The sequence below is a fragment of the Pleurodeles waltl genome, chromosome 7 (assembly GCF_031143425.1).
Source record: "Pleurodeles waltl isolate 20211129_DDA chromosome 7, aPleWal1.hap1.20221129, whole genome shotgun sequence".
NCBI classification, from domain to species: domain Eukaryota; kingdom Metazoa; phylum Chordata; class Amphibia; order Caudata; family Salamandridae; genus Pleurodeles; species Pleurodeles waltl.
In genome coordinates this window covers 1,322,171,390-1,322,191,094 of record NC_090446.1, presented here as the reverse complement: position 1 = coordinate 1,322,191,094, position 19,705 = coordinate 1,322,171,390, and the positions used below count along the sequence as shown (strand labels likewise).

Genomic DNA, 19,705 nt, shown 5'->3' with positions numbered 1-19,705 from the left:
AGCACAGCAACAGAGCAACAGTGATAGTTGACCAAAGCACAACATTTTCAGACTCTTCAACAAGATAAACAGATGCCACAGTAGGGCATAAACATGGAAGCAGTCGTCAAGAGTAGATGAACAGTCAGTTTCTTTTTATCACCATGGTCTCCTACCACCACTTCAAGTGCAAAGCCCTCCCTGTCATGGCACTACTACATGTAGAGTTTCATGTAATCAGGTAAATGCAGAGCACTTCTTTGGACCATAACAAAGGATCAGGGATATCTTATTTCACAAAACCATGAATGGTTTTACAGTGTTAACTTAGACCCAAATCCATTTGTTTAAAGTGCACACCTAAGAGATGATAGCAGGTCAGGGTAACTTATGTACAGCGATCATCGGTCTGATGCTTCTACCCAGCTTTAATGTTTGATTTAAATACCATAGAAGGGTAAAAAAAGAAATGCAGTTTTTTCTTTAGAGCCTTCATGCCAGTTAGGCTAATTCCATGAGCAGATGTGTGGAGTCATGTTTGCACTGGATTGAGGAACCAGAAACAATCAACAGATCATCTTCATACTGAGCAATAACCAGGTGTGTTCCAGCTCCTGTCTTGAGATGCCCTGCGGTTTGCAGAAAAACTTACATTAAATTACAACTTACATTACTAGCCTGCCGGGAAGGACACAATGTGGACCACAGCATCAACCATGGTTTAAGATTAAACATTCACAAATTATGAACGTTAAACGCACATTCATCTCACAACACGCTAATACAGGATTTTCATTTTCAAATGGAGCATCCAAACAAACCCCACCACTACAGCAATATACAGCGTTCTGCAGCACACATAGAAAAAGGAATATGCCAATAAGGATTATGTTCACAAAAACAATCCTCTCCGTTGCGTAGGCACCCTTGCACCATGACACAAGGGTGCTTGCATTGACACTATGCTGCCTGAAGTGAGCCAGCAATGGGAGAGAGCAGAAGTGTGCCATATCTTAGAACACATACCAAGTTTCTGCTTCCTACCTTTCAAGCAATGAAGCACAGCACATTCTGTTTCTCCATGGTGTAGTGTGAGAGAATTTTGAATCTGGCCTGCATTTGTAGAGGCATTAGTTTAGATTCAGAGGAATCTTACTACACTTTTGTACCACTACAAGTGATTTGCTACAGAAACATAGACGGATTTTGTTTTGTCATCCAATACATACTGTTCTGGTAATGAACCGTGTACAAGAGCAACTCCTACCTCTTCTTGATCTGATTCAGCAGCATTTACAGCATTTAAAAGATCAGGGACATCGGTGGGAGTCATTTTTTTTACCAATCAGTTTTAGGAGGACAAACTTCAGTGACAGAATTTAATAAGCACTGTTAGAAATGGGGTTTTTGGTTGGCAGTCAGGTTGCCCTCTGTCCAAGCAAGAACCCTCACTCTAGTCAGGGTAAGTCACACACAATCCAAAATCAGCCTGTGCTCACCCTCCGGTAGCTTGGCACGAGCAGTCAGGCTTAACTTAGAAGGCAATGTGTAAATCATTTGTGCAATAAATCATACAACACCATAGCATAACACCACAAAAATACACCACACAGTGTTTAGAAAAATATATAATATTTATCTGGGTATCTTCAGGTCAAAACGATCAAAGTTGCAATACGAATTTGTAAAGATATCACTGAAAAGTGACATAAAGTGTCTTAAGTCTTTAGAAAGTAAACAAAGTCTCTTTCAAACACAAAGTACCTGGTTTCTGGTGGAAAATCTCCTCAGAGGGCCACAGGAGAAGAGGTACGTGGAAAACTGGTGTGTGCGTCGATTTCTCCTCAGCACACACGGACTTGCGTCGTTATTTTCCACGCGGGGAGTCGTGCGTCGTTTTCCGGCGCGCGGAGTCTCTTACTGTGGTTTGCGGGGAGTACCAGATGTCCCGGGTCTGTGCGTGGAATTTCCTGCTTGTTTTCCGGCTGCACGTCGTTCTGCGGGGCTGCGCGTCGAAGTTTCGATCTCACGGCAGACGTCGCGTCGATTTCTCCTGCGGAGTCGAGCGGCGTTGTCCTTGCGAGGCCGTGTGTCAAAGTTTCGATCTCACGGCAGGCGTCGCGTCGATTTCTCCCGGGAAGTCGGGCGGCGTTGTCCTTGCGAGGCCGCGCGTCAAAGTTTCGGTCGTCCCGAAGACGTCGCGTCAATCAGTGTCGGTGTGCGGCGTTTTTCTTGCCGCGGAACAAGCTGTGCGTCAAAGTTCAGCGCACGGAGCGTCCAAGAGGAAGAGAGAAGTCTTTTTGGTCCTGAGACTTCAGGGAACAGGAGGCAAGCTCTATCCAAGACCCTGGGAGAGCACTTTTACAGCCAGACAAGAGTTCAGCAAGGCAGCAGGGCAACAGCAAGGCAGCAGTCCTTTGTAGAAAAGCAGACAGGTGAGTCCTTTGAGCAGCCAGGCAGTTCTTCTTGGCAGGATGTAGTTTCTGGTTCAGGTTTCTTCTCCAGCAAGTGTCTGATGAGGTAGGGCAAAGGCCCTGTTTTATACTAAGTTGTGCCTTTGAAGTGGGGGTGACTTCAAAGAGTGTCTAAGAAATGCACCAAGCCCCCTTTCAGTTCAATCCTGTCTGCCAGAGTCCCAGTAGGGGGTGTGGCAGTCCTTTGTGTGAGGGCAGGCCCTTCACCCTCCCAGCCCAGGAAGACCCATTCAAAATGCAGATGTTTGCAAGTGAGGCTGAGTACCCTGTGTTTGGGGTGTGTCTGAGTGAATGCACAAGGAGCTGTCAACTAAACCTAGCCAGACGTGGATTGAAGGGCACAACAAGGTTTTAGTGCAAAGAAATGCTCACTTTCTAAAAGTGGCATTTCTAGGATAGGAATATTAAATCCGACTTCACCAGTCAGCAGGATTTTATATTACCTGTCTGGCCATACTAAATATGACCTTCCTGCTCCTTTCAGATCAGCAGCTGCCACTTCAACAATGTATGAGAGCAGCCCCAATGTTAGCCTATGAAGGGAGCAGGCCTCACAGTAGTGTAAAAACGAATTTAGGAGTTTTACACTACCAGGACATATAACCACACAAGTACATGTCCTGCCTTTTACCCACACAGCACCCTGCTCTAGGGGTTACCTAGGGCACACATTAGGGGTGACTTATGTATAGAAAAAGGGGAGTTCTAGGCTTGGCAAGTACCTTTAAATGCCAAGTCGAAGTGGCAGTGAAACTGCACACACAGGCCTTGCAATGGCAGGCCTGAGACAAGGTTAAGGGGCTACTGAGGTGGGTGGCACAACCAGTGCTGCAGGCCCACTAGTAGCATTTAATCTACCTGCCCTAGGCACATGTAGTGCACTCTACCAGGGACTTACAAGTAAATTAAATAGTCAATCATGGATAAACCAATCAGTAGTACAATTTACACAATGGGCATATGCACTTTAGCACTGGTTAGCAGTGGTAAAGTGCCCAGAGGTCAAAAGCCAACAACAACAGGTCAGAAAAAATAGGAGGAAGGAGGCAAAAAGTTTGGGGATGTCCCTGTCAAAAAGCCAGGTCCAACAAGCACCCTATCAGCAATCAAAGCAGCACTACCTCTAGGTGTTTGCTGTGGCCATTTGGTTTTGAAGTGAAACACATTTATGCTTCTTCTGACAAAATAACGCAAAAATAATTGGTTAACATTAGTCTAATTCGGATTGTAACAGTCTAATTAGGATTGTAACATTCAAAAACAGTTTGCAACTCATCACTGAATTGCTGTGGGTCCCCTGATATTTTGGAGAATGGATGACTGATATTCTTCATATCAGATGGTAATGCACCCCCCTTTTCTGGAGACAAGGAAAAGGTGTCCTTTTATTGGGTCTGAGCACGTGTTCATGGTCTCTGTCAATTTGTCCAGCCAATAGCCGCAGACTATCTCAAGTAATAGTCAGACTGTGTGCCCAACCACTGTGTTCAGATTGATAGGGTAACAAATGAGACAGCCCTATTGATGAAAAAGCCTTAATCATTGTGTCAGCCTCTCACTTTCACTTGTCATGGAGCTGTTATGCTGCTGCCTGTCGCACTGCTCCCTGCACTCCATTAGCCCTACCTTTAGTAGGGTCTGCACCATTTCCAAGTACAACCTGTGAAGCACCCCCAGCATATTCTGCCAAAATGGGAAACTCAGAACATGTGTCTTCTCTCTCTTTTCCATTTCTTCAGTGATATCATTAGTGCTTTAGGAAAATAAGTGGGGAAGAGGCAGTGCAGCAGAAGCACAAGCATGCACCCGATCTCTCAAATTGTTATTTTGGTATCTCTGTTTCGTTTGGATGCCTTAACCCCACACTTGAGAGCCCTTCTGGTGTCTAATGGCTTCGTCATATCCATTCAAGACAGCTAACCATTGCTCTTGAATGGGTTTATTCTAAGGCTCTTAGCCTCTTAGTATTTTCTTAAACTTCTTCAAATGCTCTATATCAAAGGTACCTTCTTCTGGAAAGAACTTGCCCTTATCACTATAAGTGCACTTTATCCCTTTTTCTATAGGTGTGCACCCACTTCTACCATACTAATGGTACTTAGCAAGGGTGGGAATCCCACTAGATGAAGGCCTCACACAGTCTAGATTCTTCAACTTCCATTTTGTTTTACTTTACTCATATTCAAAGGCAGTGAAGGAATTAGGTAACCAGTGCTTTGCGTGACAGCTCATTCCAGTGGAAGAGGGTGGGAAAGTGGGTAAGAACAGAACAGGAGGAAACTATACTCTTGATTATCCACTGCCCCCTTAGCAATTGGAACACCTCTGGCCGCAGCCCTGTTAAGGCCTGCAGAAGGTCCAGGACACCTGGCCCAATGTACTTCTTTCAATCTGTTCATCCATTAGGGTCAGCAATAGGACATAGGCAACCATTGTCACTCTCCCAAGCTTCCTACTCTAATATCATGGATATCGATCACACAACTGCCTTCTAGTTCCTGGGATTCCCCTGTTCATCCAACAACCAGTTTAATTTGTCAATACCTGTTTTAATTTAAGAAGAAATATAACTGCACCCCGAGGACTTGCACACGAACAAGATCAACTGGGCGGTGCCATTTGGGACTTACAACGAGGATATGCACATGAAGGAGGCTGGATGCCCGACTCATGGAATTGAGTCGGACAACCATGAGTTAGTTATAATGACTTGGAATTTAGCTGGCCTTGATAGGAAGTTGGCCGACCCAGAGTGGATTATTTATATTAATAACCAGGACATCTGTCTGTTCCAGGAAACTTTGGCCGAGGATAAAATTAATATAGATGGGTTTCTTTCATTTAGTATTTCTGCCCAACCTCCAGAGAAGGGTTTAGGCCATGCTAAAGGGGGCTTGCTAGTTCTCTTAAACAAGAAGCTGCAACGTGACCATATGATATTAGACATCGACTCTGTTGATCTAATGGGTATGCAAGTTTCTTTTCAGCAGAATTTTAAGATTATTTTTATTAACGTTTATGCCCGGTCTGTTCCATGAGGTTCTGAGTTCAAGACCTTAGCTTTATTGTCCAAATTTTTACATACTTTGCATCCGTCTACCCTTTTAATTATAGCAGGAGATCTGATTCGTACTTTTGAACCTTCTGTCTTGCTCAGCTGATTAACGGTTGAAGAGGATGAATTCTGGGGAATTCCACAGATAATTAATTCTCGGTATTGTACTCGTTCTTGTGTGGCCTCTCAGCTGGCCTCTTTTGGCCATATTTATACTTTTTGACGCAAAACTGCGCTAACGCAGTTTTGCGTCAAAAAAATTAGCACCGGCTAACGCCATTCTGAAGCGCCATGCGGGCGCCGTATTTATTCAATGACGTTAGCCGGCGTTAGCCGCTGGCGCTGCCTGGTGTGCGTGAAAAAAAACGACGTACACCAGGCAGCGCCGGCGTAGGGGGATATGGAGCTTGGGCGCCAAAAAATGGGGCAAGTCAGGCTGAGGCAAATTTTTCGCCTCAACCCGATTTGCGCCATTTTTTTAGACTCCCAACCCCCATAGAAATGACTCCTATCTTAGCAAAGACAGGAGTCATGCCCCCTTGCCCAATGGCCATGCCCAGGGGACTTCTGTCCCCTGGGCATGGTCATTGGGCATAGTGGCATGTAGGGGGGCACAAATCAGGCCCCCCTATGCCACCATTTTTTTTTTTTAAAAACACTTACCTGAACTTACCTTAATGTCCCTGGGATGTGTCCCTCCATTCTTAGGCGTCCTCCTGGGGTGGGCAAGGGTGACAGGGGTGGTCCCTGGGGGCATGGGAGGGCACCTCTGGGCTCCTTCTGAGCCCACAGGTCCCTTAACGCTTGCCCTGACCAGGCGCTAAAAAACGGCGCAAAAGCGGCCGTACGTCATTTTTTTTGACCCACCCACTCCCGGGCGTGAATTTTGCCCGGGAGTGTAAATACGGCGCACATGCCTCGGAGTCAATTTTTTAGACGGGAACGCCTACCTTGCATATCATTAACGCAAAGTAGGTGTCCACGCAAAAAAATGACGCAAACTCCATGGACTTTGGCGCTGGACGCGTCTGACGCCAAAGTATAAATATGGAGTTAGTTTTGCGTCGGAATTGCGTCAAAAAAATGACGCAATTCCGGCGCAAACAGAGTATAAATATGCCCCTTTATGTTTAAAATATGGCCTTAGAGCTTGCAATGGTCGTACGCCTTTTGACCTAAACATCGAGCCCACATTCAAACGTTGTATGTCCACAAGTGTTATTGATTATTTCTTGGTGGAGGTGAGGTTGTGGCCTTTGCTAAGGGACATGGGGGTGGATTTGCAATGTGAGAGTGATCACTACCCCCTGCTTCTTACCCTTTCTGGGGATGTATTTAGGAGAACTCTTAATAATCAATACATAGTGGTTCCATCCCCATGTTTGAACAATAATTATACCAGGGTTGGCTGGCCAAGGGTGATGTCTAATCCCTATCTGATAGGCGAGATTTATCAATGGTTTGTAGACAATTTGGTAGCTTATGAAGAGCAGGATGTTAATGATATCCCTATACTTAGTATACATGATAACATGTCTAATTACAGAGTTTTTTTTACAAAAAGGCTGGCTCTAGGTCCCGTGATGATAACTTGGTAAGCAATGGATGGTTTAATGAAGCCTGCTCCAGGGCGAAGTCTGGGTTAAAAACAGCTATCACGACTGGCTCCTTAGGGAAGATTCAACAAGCCATACAAGGAGTCTATATCACAAGCAAAAAGGCTAATGGAAGACTCCATCTGGCGGGAACTACTGGATGCTTCAAAATCTAACAATAATACGCTGTTCTGGGAACTGTTGTCCAAAAGGCAAAGAGGGGGCAGGAGCAATATCAAGAATCACATACAACCAGAAAGCTGGGTGCATCATTTCACTCGTCTTTATGCCAAACCTGATCATGTTTTGCTATCCGATTCTTCAAGTTGTGATCTTGTTCTCTCATTTATGTCAAATGTGAATATTAGTCTTGATTTACCAGGGGTGGGTGCCCACACTCCTGAGGATTATATTTTCTTCTCTTTGATGGAAACCCTTGATGCAATCAATTCACTAAAATCAGGCAAAGCTCCTGGACCGTATAAGCTTCTGGAAGATCTTTATAAATCAGAGCCAATCATATGGTCCTGGTACATAAATTTGATCTTGAATAAAATTGCTGCAGGTGGTGTAATCCCGAGTACGTGGAAAGGGGCCAAAATCATCCCTATTTATAAAAAGGGCAATGCAAATCTCCCAATCAACTGTAGACCTATTAGTCTCATTGACAATTTACAGAAATTGTTTGCTAAACAACTACTAGGGAGGCTAACAAGTTGGGTTCAAGACCGCCAGGTCCTTTCTCCCCTACAGGCGGGTTTCCGCCCAAAAACCAGCACAGTTGATCAGGTTTTTAGGTTGCCCATCTTATATTGGAAATATGTAGCCCTTGCCAAGCAACCCTTATATGTTGTTTTTGTAGACCTACGATCTGCTTTCGATCTGGTCCCAAGAGAAAAAATTGTGGGAAGTGTTACATAGATTAGGAACCCCAGCTAATATAATCCAAATGCTAAAGCGGTTGCACGAAAACACATATGCGCAAGTGCGATGTAATCAAGGCGAGCTGACTGAAAAAATTCCTATTCTGAGGGGTGTTAGTCAGGGCTGCGTGTTGGCTCTGATACTATTTACCCTATTTATCAATGAGGTGGTGCAGGCCCTAACTTCCTGCCAGAACGATGCTCCTTCACTGTAAGCACAGAAAATTCATATTCTTCTCTTTGCTGATGACTCCCTTCTTATCTCTAAGACACCAATGGGTCTCCAAAGTCTTGTTGATAGATTTAAATTATTTTGTATAGACTATGGGCTGGAGTTGAATATCAGCAAAACTAAATTGATGGTATTTAATTCTGGACCTTGCAAGAGATGCACTATTAAATTGGATGGAGTCTCTCTAAGCAAGGCTAGTTTAATAGATTACTGGGTGTGAGGTTAACAAGTAAATTACACTGGGAGGACCAGATCAGTAAAGGTGTGGGGCTTTTACAGCATAGGGCAGTACATAATCTGCGCTTTTACAAAAGTTTGATGACAAAAGCTGTAACTCCAGCTATCAAGATTTATTTGGCAAAGGCACAGGGAGCAGCCGCTTGTGGTGTGGAGATATGGGGATTTTAATGTATTGTGATGCTTTGATGGTTAATTGACCGAATAAAGCCTGTCTTTGACTAACTTTAATATTTTTTATTTTTTTTAATGCTTTAATTTAAATTAATTCTATACTTAGGTTGTAGTAATTGTAACTATGTAATAAATAAATATAACCATTTTACTTTGCTTTTTTAAATATTTCTAAGAGAAAATAATTTAATTTAATATATTTAAATTAGTTGGATATTTAATTCAACAATAATTCAATAATGCAGCATTTTTTAAATCATGCACATATATTTTATGTTCATATTTAGCAGAAAATGGTTTTAATATTTTGTTTTATGTTTATTAAACTTTTTTACCTTTCTTTATACTTTACCCTAGGAAGATATCTGCCAAGGAGGCAGAGACCTCAATCTACTTGCGAAAAGTTTCTAGTGGCAACTTTACACTTGTAAAGTTGGCTCCACCCCCTACACTTATATGTAAATTTACACTTGTAAATAGAGAATTGCTAAAGGTAGTGAATTTACTACAATGTGTAGGGTACATTTATATTTTCATAGTATATTAATGTAGTATATTTGAAATTGGGTGTGATTGTGCAGTGACCTATGGTCTTTAACCCTGAGATTGAACAGTGTCTTGGCGCCAGCATGTTGATGGCACTGGAGATTGTCAATCAGATAGTTGAGAGAGATTCACATTAACTGCATAACCATTCCAGGATTGTACCATAGCCATCACAGCCTGAGATTGCGCCATGATCAAGAGCCACAGTGCATAGCATATATAGATTGGGGAGAAGCCAGTAGTGGAAGACAGACCAAGGTTGACACAGGTTCATAGTAGAGAAGAGAACTTCTGAAACAGAATAAGAACCTCTAGATGCTCGTGTGACAATTATAGACAAGGCGAGAAGGAGAGAGGCTGCAAAAAAACATGGAAAAAGGCTGAGGTTTGAACCAACCTTGATCAAGCTATATATAATGTATAACCCCTTTCCCACTGCACTTTTAAATTATTTATTGTACTTTACACACATTAATCTATTGTATCATGCTGATAATTTATACAATGTATCCTTCTACTGATTATTATATTTATATCTTTTGTAAAAGGGAGAGCACAAATTCTGCTCTGTCATGCTTTTTTCAATGTAATATTATTGTGTGAGAAAGTAGCCTCTTTCTAGCCTTGTTACCCCCACTTTTGGCCTGTTTGTGAGTGTATGTCAGGGTGTTTTCACTGTCTCACTGGGATCCTGCTAGCCAGGGCCCAGTGCTCATAGTGAAAACACTATGTTTTCAGTATGTTTGTTATGTGTCACTGGGACCCTGCTAGCCAGGACCCCAGTGCTCATAAGTTTGTGTCCTATATGTATGTGTTCCCTGTGTGATGCCTAACTGTCTCACTGAGGCTCTGCTAACCAGAACCTCAGTGGTTATGCTCTCTCATTTCTTTCAAAATTGTCACTAACAGGCTAAGTGACCAATTTCACCAATTTACATTGGCATACTGGAACACCCTTATAATTCCCTAGTATATGGTACTAAGGTACCCAGGGTCTTGGGGTTCCAGGAGATCCCTATGGGCTGCAGCATTTCTTTTGCCACCCATAGGGAGCTCTGACAATTCTTACACAGGCCTGCCACTGCAGCCTGAGTGAAATAACGTCCACGTTATTTCACAGCCATTTACCACTGCACTTAAGTAACTTATAAGTCACTTATATGTCTAACCTTTACCTGGTAAAGGTTGGGTGCTAAGTTACTTAGTGTGTGGGCACCCTGGCACTAGCCAAGGTGCCCCCACATTGTTCAGGGCAAATTCCCCAGACTTTGTGAGTGCGGGGACACCATTACACGCGTGCACTATACATATGTCACTACATATGTATAGCGTCACAATGGTAACTCCGAACATGGCCATGTAACATGTCTAAGATCATGGAATTATCACCCCAATGCCATTCTGGCATTGGGGAGACAATTCCATGATCCCCCGAGTCTCTAGCACAGACCCGGGTACTGCCAAACTACCTTTCCCGGGGTTTCACTGCAGCTGCTGCTGCTGTCAACCCCTCAGACAGGTTTCTGCCCTCCTGGGGTCCAGCCAGGCTTGGCCCAGGAAGGCAGAACAAAGGACTTCCTCGGAGAGAGGGTGTTACACCCTCTCCCTTTGGAAAAAGGTGTCAGGGCTGGGGAGGAGTAGCCTCCCCCAGCCTTTGGAAATGCTTTGATGGGCACAGATGGTGCCCATCGCTGCATAAGCCAGTCTACACCGGTTCAGGGATCCCCCAGCCCTGCTCTGGCGCGAAACTGGACAAAGGAAAGGGGAGTGACCACTCCCCTGACCTGCACCTCTCCTGGGAGGTGCCCAGAGCTCCTCCAGTGTGCTCCAGACCTCTGCCATCTTGGAAACAGAGGTGCTGCTGGCACACTGGACTGCTCTGAGTGGCCAGGGCCAGCAGGTGACGTCAGAGACTCCTTCTGACAGGCTCTTACCTGTGTTGCTAGCCTATCCTCCTTCCTAAGTAGCCAAACTTCCTTTTCTGGCTATTTAGGGTCTCTGCTTTGGGGAATTATTTAGATAATGAATGCAAGAGCTCATCAGAGTTCCTCTGCATCTCTCTCTTCACCTTCTGCCAAGGAATCGACTGCTGACCGCGCTGGAAGCCTGCAAAGCCGCAACAAAGTAGCAAAGACGACTACTGCAACCTTGTATCGCTGATCCTGCCGCCTTCTCGACTGTTTTCCTGGTTGTGCATGCTGTGGGGGTAGTCTGCCTCCTCTCTGCACTAGAAGCTCCGAAGAAATCTCTAGTGGGTCGACGGAATCTTTCCCCTGCAACCGCAGGCACCAAAAGACTGCATCACCGGTCCTCTGGGTCCCCTCTCAGCACGACGAGCGTGGTCCCTGGAACTCAGCAACTCTGTCCAAGTGACTCCCACAGTCCAGTGACTCTTCAGTCCAAGTTTGGTGGAGGTAAGTCCTTGCCTCCCCACGCCAGACTGCATTGCTGGATACCGCATGGTTTGCAGCTGCTCCGGCTCCTGTGCACTCTTCCAGGATTTCCTTTGTGCACAGCCAAGCCTGGGTAACCGACACTCTAACCTGCAGTGCACGACCTCCTGAGTTGTCCTCCGGCGTCGTGGGACCTTCTTTTGTGACTTCGGGTGAGCTCCGGTTCACTCTTCTTCGTAGTGCCTGTTCTGGCACTTCTGCGGGTGCTGCCTGCTTCTGAGTGGGCTTCTTGTTTTGCTGGACGCCCCCTCTGTCTCCTCATGCAATTGGCGACATCCTGGTCCCTCCTGGGCAGCATCCAAAAACCCTAACCGCGACCCTTGCAGCTAGCAAGGTTTGTTTGCAGTCTTTCTGATTGGGAATACCTCTGCAAGTTTCTTCACGACGTTGGACATCCATCCTCCAAAGGGGAGGTTCCTAGTCCTCTTCGTTGTTGCAGAATCCACAGCTTCTACCATCCAGTGGCAGCTTCTTTGCATCCACAGCTGGCATTTCCTGGGCATCTGCCCACTCCCGACTTGATCGTGACTCTTGGACTTGGTCCCCTTGTTCCACAGGTACTCTCGTCTGGAAATCCATTGTTGTTGCATTGCTGGTGTTGGTCTTCCTTGGAGAATTCCCCTATCACGACTTCTGTGCTCTCTGGGGAACTTAGGTGCACTTTGCACCCACTTTTCAGGGTCTTGGGGTGGGCTATTTTTCTAACCCTCACTGTTTTCTTACAGTCCCAGCGACCCTCTACAAGGTCACATAGGTTTGGGGTCCATTCGTGATTCGCATTCCACTTTTGGAGTATATGGTTTGTGTTGCCCCTATACCTATGTGCTCTCATTGCAATCTATTGTGACTGTACATTGCTTGCATTGCTTTCTATTGCTATTACTGCATATTTTTGGTATTGTGTACATATATCTTGTGTATATTTGCTATCCTCATACTGAGGGTACTCACTGAGATACTTTTGGCATATTGTCATAAAAATAAAGTACCTTTATTTTTAGTATATCTGTGTATTGTGTTTTCTTATGATATTGTGCATATGACACCAGTGGTATAGTAGGAGCTTTACACGCCTCCTAGTTCAGCCTAAGCTGCTCTGCTAAGCTACCTTTCCTATCAGCCTAAGCTGCTAGACACCTCTTCTGCACTAATAAGGGATAACTGGACCTAGTGCAGAGTGTAAGTACCCCTTGGTACCACTACAAACCAGGCCAGCCTCCTACATATTGTCATTAAAAATTACAGTGTTTATTGCTCCCAAAAGGAAGGAGAAACCCATGAGGTGTTTACCCTCACCAATGTTCCAAATGTGCGCCAGTAGAGTAAAACAATAATAAGCTGTACATGAAGTGCATGCATTCATTAATTAATTTGTCAAATAAAATTTACAAATCATGGACCCGGATCAAAAAGTATTTACGCGAAAGGGAAGGTAGGTATGAAATCATTTTCACTAGTCCACTATTTGTAAAGTCTCATGGGGGTTTGTACTCAGATTGTTACACAGCCTACTTTGAATCTCCCTCAACAAGATTTGTGGATTCTGTTTCGGTGTAGGGCCTCCCTGGATTTCACAGATGGTAACAGGGCAGAAATTGTTTTGGGGTTTATGTGGTCCAATTTTCCTTAGTATGTTCTGTCAATGCGTTTTGACCTCAAGACAAGAGCTGGTGTAACCACTTTAGGTTTCAGGTAAGTTATGCTCTGTTGGTGAATGGGACCACAATAATTGCAAAGTATAGTTGAAAACATGTGGCTTAATTAGGTCCTTGGAGTTGAATTTGAATGTATTGAATCCGGTAGTGGTACTTCTTGTCAGTGAGCGTCTGAGTATGGAGTCAAGCAGCAAAGAATGAGTGCAAAGCAAATGGAAAAGCAATAAAAAAGATGTTAAGTGCTATTTGTTCCATTGCTTCTTATCCAGGTGCAGCCTGTACGTTGGGATTGCTATATATTTGAAATGTACTTGCAATGTTCCAATGGAAACATGTAACAAAATACACAATCTAATTACATCCTTGGAGCAGTGGGATTTAGCCAGATAAATGAGAGTTGTTTTTAATTTGAAGATTCTTTAAATGTCTGCCTTCTTTTTAGCACATTGTTGAAGATTTAAAACAAAAAGAAAACCTAAGAATATATACTACTTTGAATATTCACTAGGGAGTTTATGTGCATTTTGCCTATGACAAGATATTGTTCCTGAATCAGATCACTGGATTTACATCTGATTTGTTGTCCCAACACAATAGTGTGTTTTCTGGCTTGCACTACTATTCTTGCCTACAGCACATGTGGCATCTCATGCACTCTCAATCCAATGTTCTTAGGGCTAGAACGTGCTGTGTAATTGTGGTCCATCTTTTTTTTTCCAGGTATGTCCTTGGAAGATGTGCGGAAGTTCGAGATGCTGCTCCAAGAGGAAACAAACAATAAAGTCAAGTCTCAGAAAACACCTTCAGGTGAAATGAGATGTTCCAGAACTGGGAAGGAGTGGATACAAAACAAGTGGGTGTGCGGAGAGGAAAAGGAGGTGGAGAGGTTTATCAAACAGATAAGGCAGTAGGCAATAAGACTAATCAAGGAAGGAAGGAAAAGTTGAGATCATGTGTTATATTAATCTTGTAAACAACATGGGCATCAAGAAAAAACAATTGGAATCAGAAGAGAGGGAAGATAGACGGGATGGTTATGAACTACCTTAGGACTACTTCTAGAAGTGTATGAAGTTTGTTATCTGATCATAAACATACTCAGAAACCATGATCTCACCACCTAACACAAAACTCTGTACTTTATACCAATTGTTCATGGAAACCATAAACAATCAAAAATACTGCAGTCAGCTCATGACTTTCTTAATTGGCTCATGATTACAACCACCCTGTATTTTTTCACAGTCAGGTCAGTCATAATGTAGCTTTCCATGATTTTAGGAACACCATAAGAAGTCCATGGGATAATTAATGACCCATTGGCTTTTGATTTTCACAATCACATATTAAAAATCATCAAGAGTTCCTACAGGTTGACAACTCCTCAACCCCTTCAATATATCAGTGAAACTTAACCAGGTCATAAGAAAAAGGTTACAGAAAGCCTCAGGCAAGCACAGCTGTAATATCAGCCCATGAATCTCAAGACAAAAAGTATTGAGAGCTTCAGAAATTCATGCATTCATGAATTAATCCATGAAAGTGGCATTACAAGATTTTCCTAATGACCAAAATATCCAGAATGCTACAGTTAGTGTAGCATTGTTAGCTCATTAGCTAATATGCATCCAATTTGTTCCCACTAACACTTCCAGCGTTTAATCCTCTGCATTAGTACAAACATTCCCTATAAATCTCATTACTCACTGGCACAGCTTGATTTCGCTCATCAGCTCATGAAAGCATAATTAGCAGCTCAAGTACTGAAAGAAGACCAATCTGTCATAATACTTCAAAAACTTCTCCCAGTGAGTTCAGAAATATTGAGAGTAACTACCGAAATTGTTTTTCATTTATTTGCTAACATGTCAATGGACACCTTGTTAATTCTACATTATATGATCAACAAATACATCAATAATGCCAACATCAGCACAGGCCTTTCTCTAAATGGCTTTTAAATTCTCTCAGCAGTTTAAAATACATCTCATACCAGTAAATAACAAAACAGACATTAAAAGAAGCTCCAGCTGCTCATGCATTTTCACAAAGTTTAACCATTTTGTGATCTCAACCATCACCTTAAGCATACCTCATTACATTGGGGGGGATGGGGGAGGGACTGGCTATCTTACTGCTGAGTAGTCCAATATCTGCCCATAAACATTTGTGGTAGCTCAAGAGCCTCTAATAACCAACAAGCTCATGACCTCTACCTGCTTATCACCTCAACAACTCTTGTTTGCCCCTGTCACCGTGTGGCATATTTGTCATCTCAAACATCCCACAAAATTTCAGATGTCACTACCAGCTCTTGCTTATGTGCAGCAGTACGTGATCCCGAATGCCCAATCTGCTCATGATGGTCCTCAATCTCTTAATGTGCAACTTTTTCATGATCTCCATTGTCAGCTTATGAAATGTCCCTCGTTTCAAGATTAACCTGCAAAACGCCTGATGACAGCACCACTCTGCTTGCCCCTCATAATTAACCTTTCTGAAAACCAATTTTCTCACTCTTTGCCACAGGTGCTGCGTAAATGTAATAAACATCCATGACTAAATGCATTGTTTTCACAGAAGCTGTTTCTATAAAGATTATGGCCATTCTGTGGGCAAAGAATACTTGTATATTCAAGTTTCTATGCTAGAAACCTTTGCTAAGGGACTTTGTGAACAAAAGAGAGCAATAAAGATGTAGCAGCAAGTCCCTCTGTAAAAGTGTAGTCCTCCCTGTTCATCTTCCTCTGCCTAAAGATCCGCATCTCCAAAAGGGTTGTGTGTTGCCACAGTATAAAACCTATATTTTTGACTACATACATGATCCTATTTTTTACTAATAGTGATAAAAGTTCTATCTAGCCACTATTATACTAACACTTTCAGGATTGTTACAGAAATGTTGTAAAAAATATTACATCTAGAAAAAGAACTGCAAAGCACTCTTAAGGATCAAAAGATTTTCTATATATGCTGATCACCATGCTGAACACAATGTAGACTTATTGTAAAAAGTAAAAAAAAAGCCCAATTATTGTGAACAAAGTGACAACCTTTCTTTCTTTAAAGGAGCAGTAAGTCATACTTTCGGGCTGGTCTTTCCAATAGGGAGCACAGTGATTTTGGCTATATTTATGTGTATTGTAATCTTTGTCTTGCTGAAATCTCAACCATACCCAATACAATTTAATAAGGTGCTGATACCTCTTCCTCTGGGTTCAAACACCCCTTTATCATTTAAATGTTAAAAGGCGTGGAATGATGGGATTGACTTTTGACTAATTGACTCTTTTATGAGATGTCATACTTTTGGTGCTAAGATGTGGGTAAGAAGGCATGAATGAATGATGGATGTGAGGTGCTGGCATACATGCTATCCATGAATTAAAATTGAGGGCCAAGCTTTCCAACAAAAAAGAACACTTCAACTAGCAATGTAGATCACCAAATGTTGGTACTCACTCACAAAGAGTTCAATCTGTGTAATAGCCAAAGGGCAGTCTTGTGTTGCATGGTAATTTTCAGTGCAATTAGTTTGTGGCCTCTTAAAAAACCTTTGGTAGTTTAGCTGTGACAGACCTGATGGTAAGTTTCACAACACAACTCTGCAAAAAATCCATTCACAGGGCGATAGACTAGTACAGCTTTGCTTGAAAATAATCTAACACAAAATATTTTATAATCTTTCACCCACAGATGATACAATTTCACCTGTACCTATCGGTGGAGGAAGATGTTCCATTAACCGTTCAACTTCTTGGAACAGTGGCAGTGATGCCCATGCTTTTGCAGACACCACTGACTCCCATGAGCAGAAGCCTCGGACTCGCTTGCCCTCAGCTCCAGAATAACAGTTAGCCATCTTTCAGTAACTGGTCATCCAGCCACCCTGTTCTGAACCAGCATGCTAACAGTATGCCCTAATTTGTTGTTCCCTGCTGGCGATACTGCAGTCTTTCATCTGAGAACTTTTGCAGACTTGAGAGGCTGTTATGCTTATAGCCATCTGGATTGTAACAGCATTGACTTACCTTCATGAAGGGAATTTGTAATTGGGAGATGGCATTATTATTCATTTGTTAGAAATGGGGGAATATAGGGGCAAAAAGCTAGACAATCATTATTCTAAATGTTACAAAGAAGAGATGAAGTTACATTTTTGATGTTACAAGTTCAGAAATCCCTTTTGGAGAGACATTCTCTGTGGACCTTGGGATTTCTAGGGAGAATGTGAGATTAGTTTTATATCTGTAAAAAAAAAAAAAAAAGAAATTATCAATGACTCTCTTTATTGTGATTAAATGTAGTACAGAAAGGCTTCCTAGGATTATTAGAGAAATGATCTTGAGGGATTCCTCCAAAAACCATATTAAAATTTCCTTTTTGAGTCAAAGGAGAATGATGGTGCCACTAAACGATTATACATTTGTAAAAAGAGTACAGCAGTAAATTAGCAATACTGTTTTTTTTACTCTAATAAGGTTTATGAATGTGATTTTTTTTTATTTTTTTTTACATGAGACGTCAGGACCAAAAGTTAGACAATTATTATTACTGTCACAAAGAAGAGAAAAAGTTACCCTTTTGATGTTACAACCTAAGAAATCACTTTTGTGTAGAATATCAATGTGGACTTTGGAAGAGAAAATGTGTCAATGTTTTGTATTCCTGAATAAGAAGAAACACTTTGGGAATCTCTTCATGGTTCTTAAGTTTGGTGACCATGGAGTGGGTTTCCAAGGCCCTATTGTGTGCATGTTTGAGGCAATGTTTTTAAAAGTTTAGATATGATATCTCATTGAAAATGGACTGAACATGCCACTGAACATTTATCAACTCTTAAACAGAGTAACGTGGTGAGTTTGAATGTCATTTTGATTTTCTAAATATCACTTGATATGAGGCATTTGGCATGATCTACAGTCACTGGGAATATATTATTCAAGCAGTGATGTTTTATCAGTAGTTTACATACTCGCTATACATTAAGGCAGTGCTGCAGTTAGGATCCTTCGTAATGCACTGCAAATCTTTGATTTAGCCTTCATTGTGAACAAGTTCTTATTAGCTGATCTTTTCCTACCCATCTTTAAGTTCCTTCTGACCATAAAACTAATATTTGTATGGTATTTGTAAATGACAAAACTGACATTTGTTTACAGCTACATTGGAAAGTTGGAATGCTGAAACCTTCTTTCAGAACTAAAATGTACACTTTGAGAAGTTGGCTAATTAAAGGATTGTACTGTGGGTTTCCTAACACAATGCTTCTTTATAAATCACATTCTAACTGGTATGATGGCATAAAGGATGCCTAGTTAAAAGGGAATTATAGTGGTTTTTACTAGGTCAGAGTTTTCTGCAAGTAACCTCATAAATCTGTGAGACTATTAGTACTTTCGGCTTGTATTCATCTTTCATCGATTTTATTCTAGGAAATGTTATGCTTAATTGGTTATTTTCTCTGTTCTTTGCTGCAGTGAAGATTACAGGTGCCTGTCTGACAGACTACTGTCAAATATGAAAGTTTCTTGAACTGCATTTTTTATGCCACAATTAGATTCCACTGGTCTGCATAACTACCTGAATTGTTTTGTACAGTGGTTAGCTAAAAAGTGTATATAAATATGCTACTATATGTGCTAGTCGTAACAAATAATCCACTATTGGTTTGTTTTTGCCTTTTCTCCTCTTTTCACACAATTTGTTTTATTTGTGACAATTTTTTACCTTACATATGTGCTCTTGCTCTACATCCACGTTTAAGAGTCTGTTGACCACCCCCACTTAAAAAGAGAGACTGAAAAAGAGAGAGGACTATGGTGAGATTCAGAGATTTGCTAAAATTGGAAGGATTACTTTGATCCAATGACAAGTAAAGCCATCCTTTGGTTTAATACTTTGTTGATACTGTCCAGGGAATCTGCATGTTCCAACCAAATGGACACCTGAAGGTTTCATCAAGATGGAACTCATTTAAATCAATGTGCCACATGTGTCTTCTTTGATGTCAAATGTTTTATGGCAGATACTGAGATTTTGTTTTTGAATCTTAGCATTAAACACAAAGCAGTTGTGACTTGAATTTTGTAACATGCATTTTCATACACAAACTAAGTAAATTTCATCAGCAATTACAAAGCATTAAACTAACTTCTTTTCCTTCATCTTTAATCTGCCTCTACCCACCGAGATATCAGTGTGTATTCTAAAATAAGTTGTGTGCTTTCCTCTTCAATCATATTCATGCTATAAAAATATTCAAATAAATAAGCATAAACTATAGATTCTCCTGCAGACATCACATGAGTGGATAATATAATATAGCAGGACCTTTCTACACTTCTGGTTACACAGAGACTAGGGTTAGGGTCATTTGTTA

The 19,705-nt window shown here is 42.0% G+C and overlaps 1 protein-coding gene across 1 annotated transcript in view; it reads left to right on the top strand.

The window, feature by feature from the left end:
* The window catches only part of LOC138246247 (cytoplasmic phosphatidylinositol transfer protein 1-like), a 225,102-nt gene extending 205,605 nt beyond the window's left edge, over nt 1-19,497 (top strand). The window contains exons 9-10 of the mRNA XM_069200662.1: nt 14,044-14,130; nt 17,020-19,497. Of these exons, the coding sequence (XP_069056763.1) occupies nt 14,044-14,130; nt 17,020-17,174 (242 nt within the window). The 3' untranslated portion in view covers nt 17,175-19,497. The remainder of the gene's footprint in view (nt 1-14,043; nt 14,131-17,019) is intronic.
* Nucleotides 19,498-19,705: the final 208 nt, after the last annotated feature.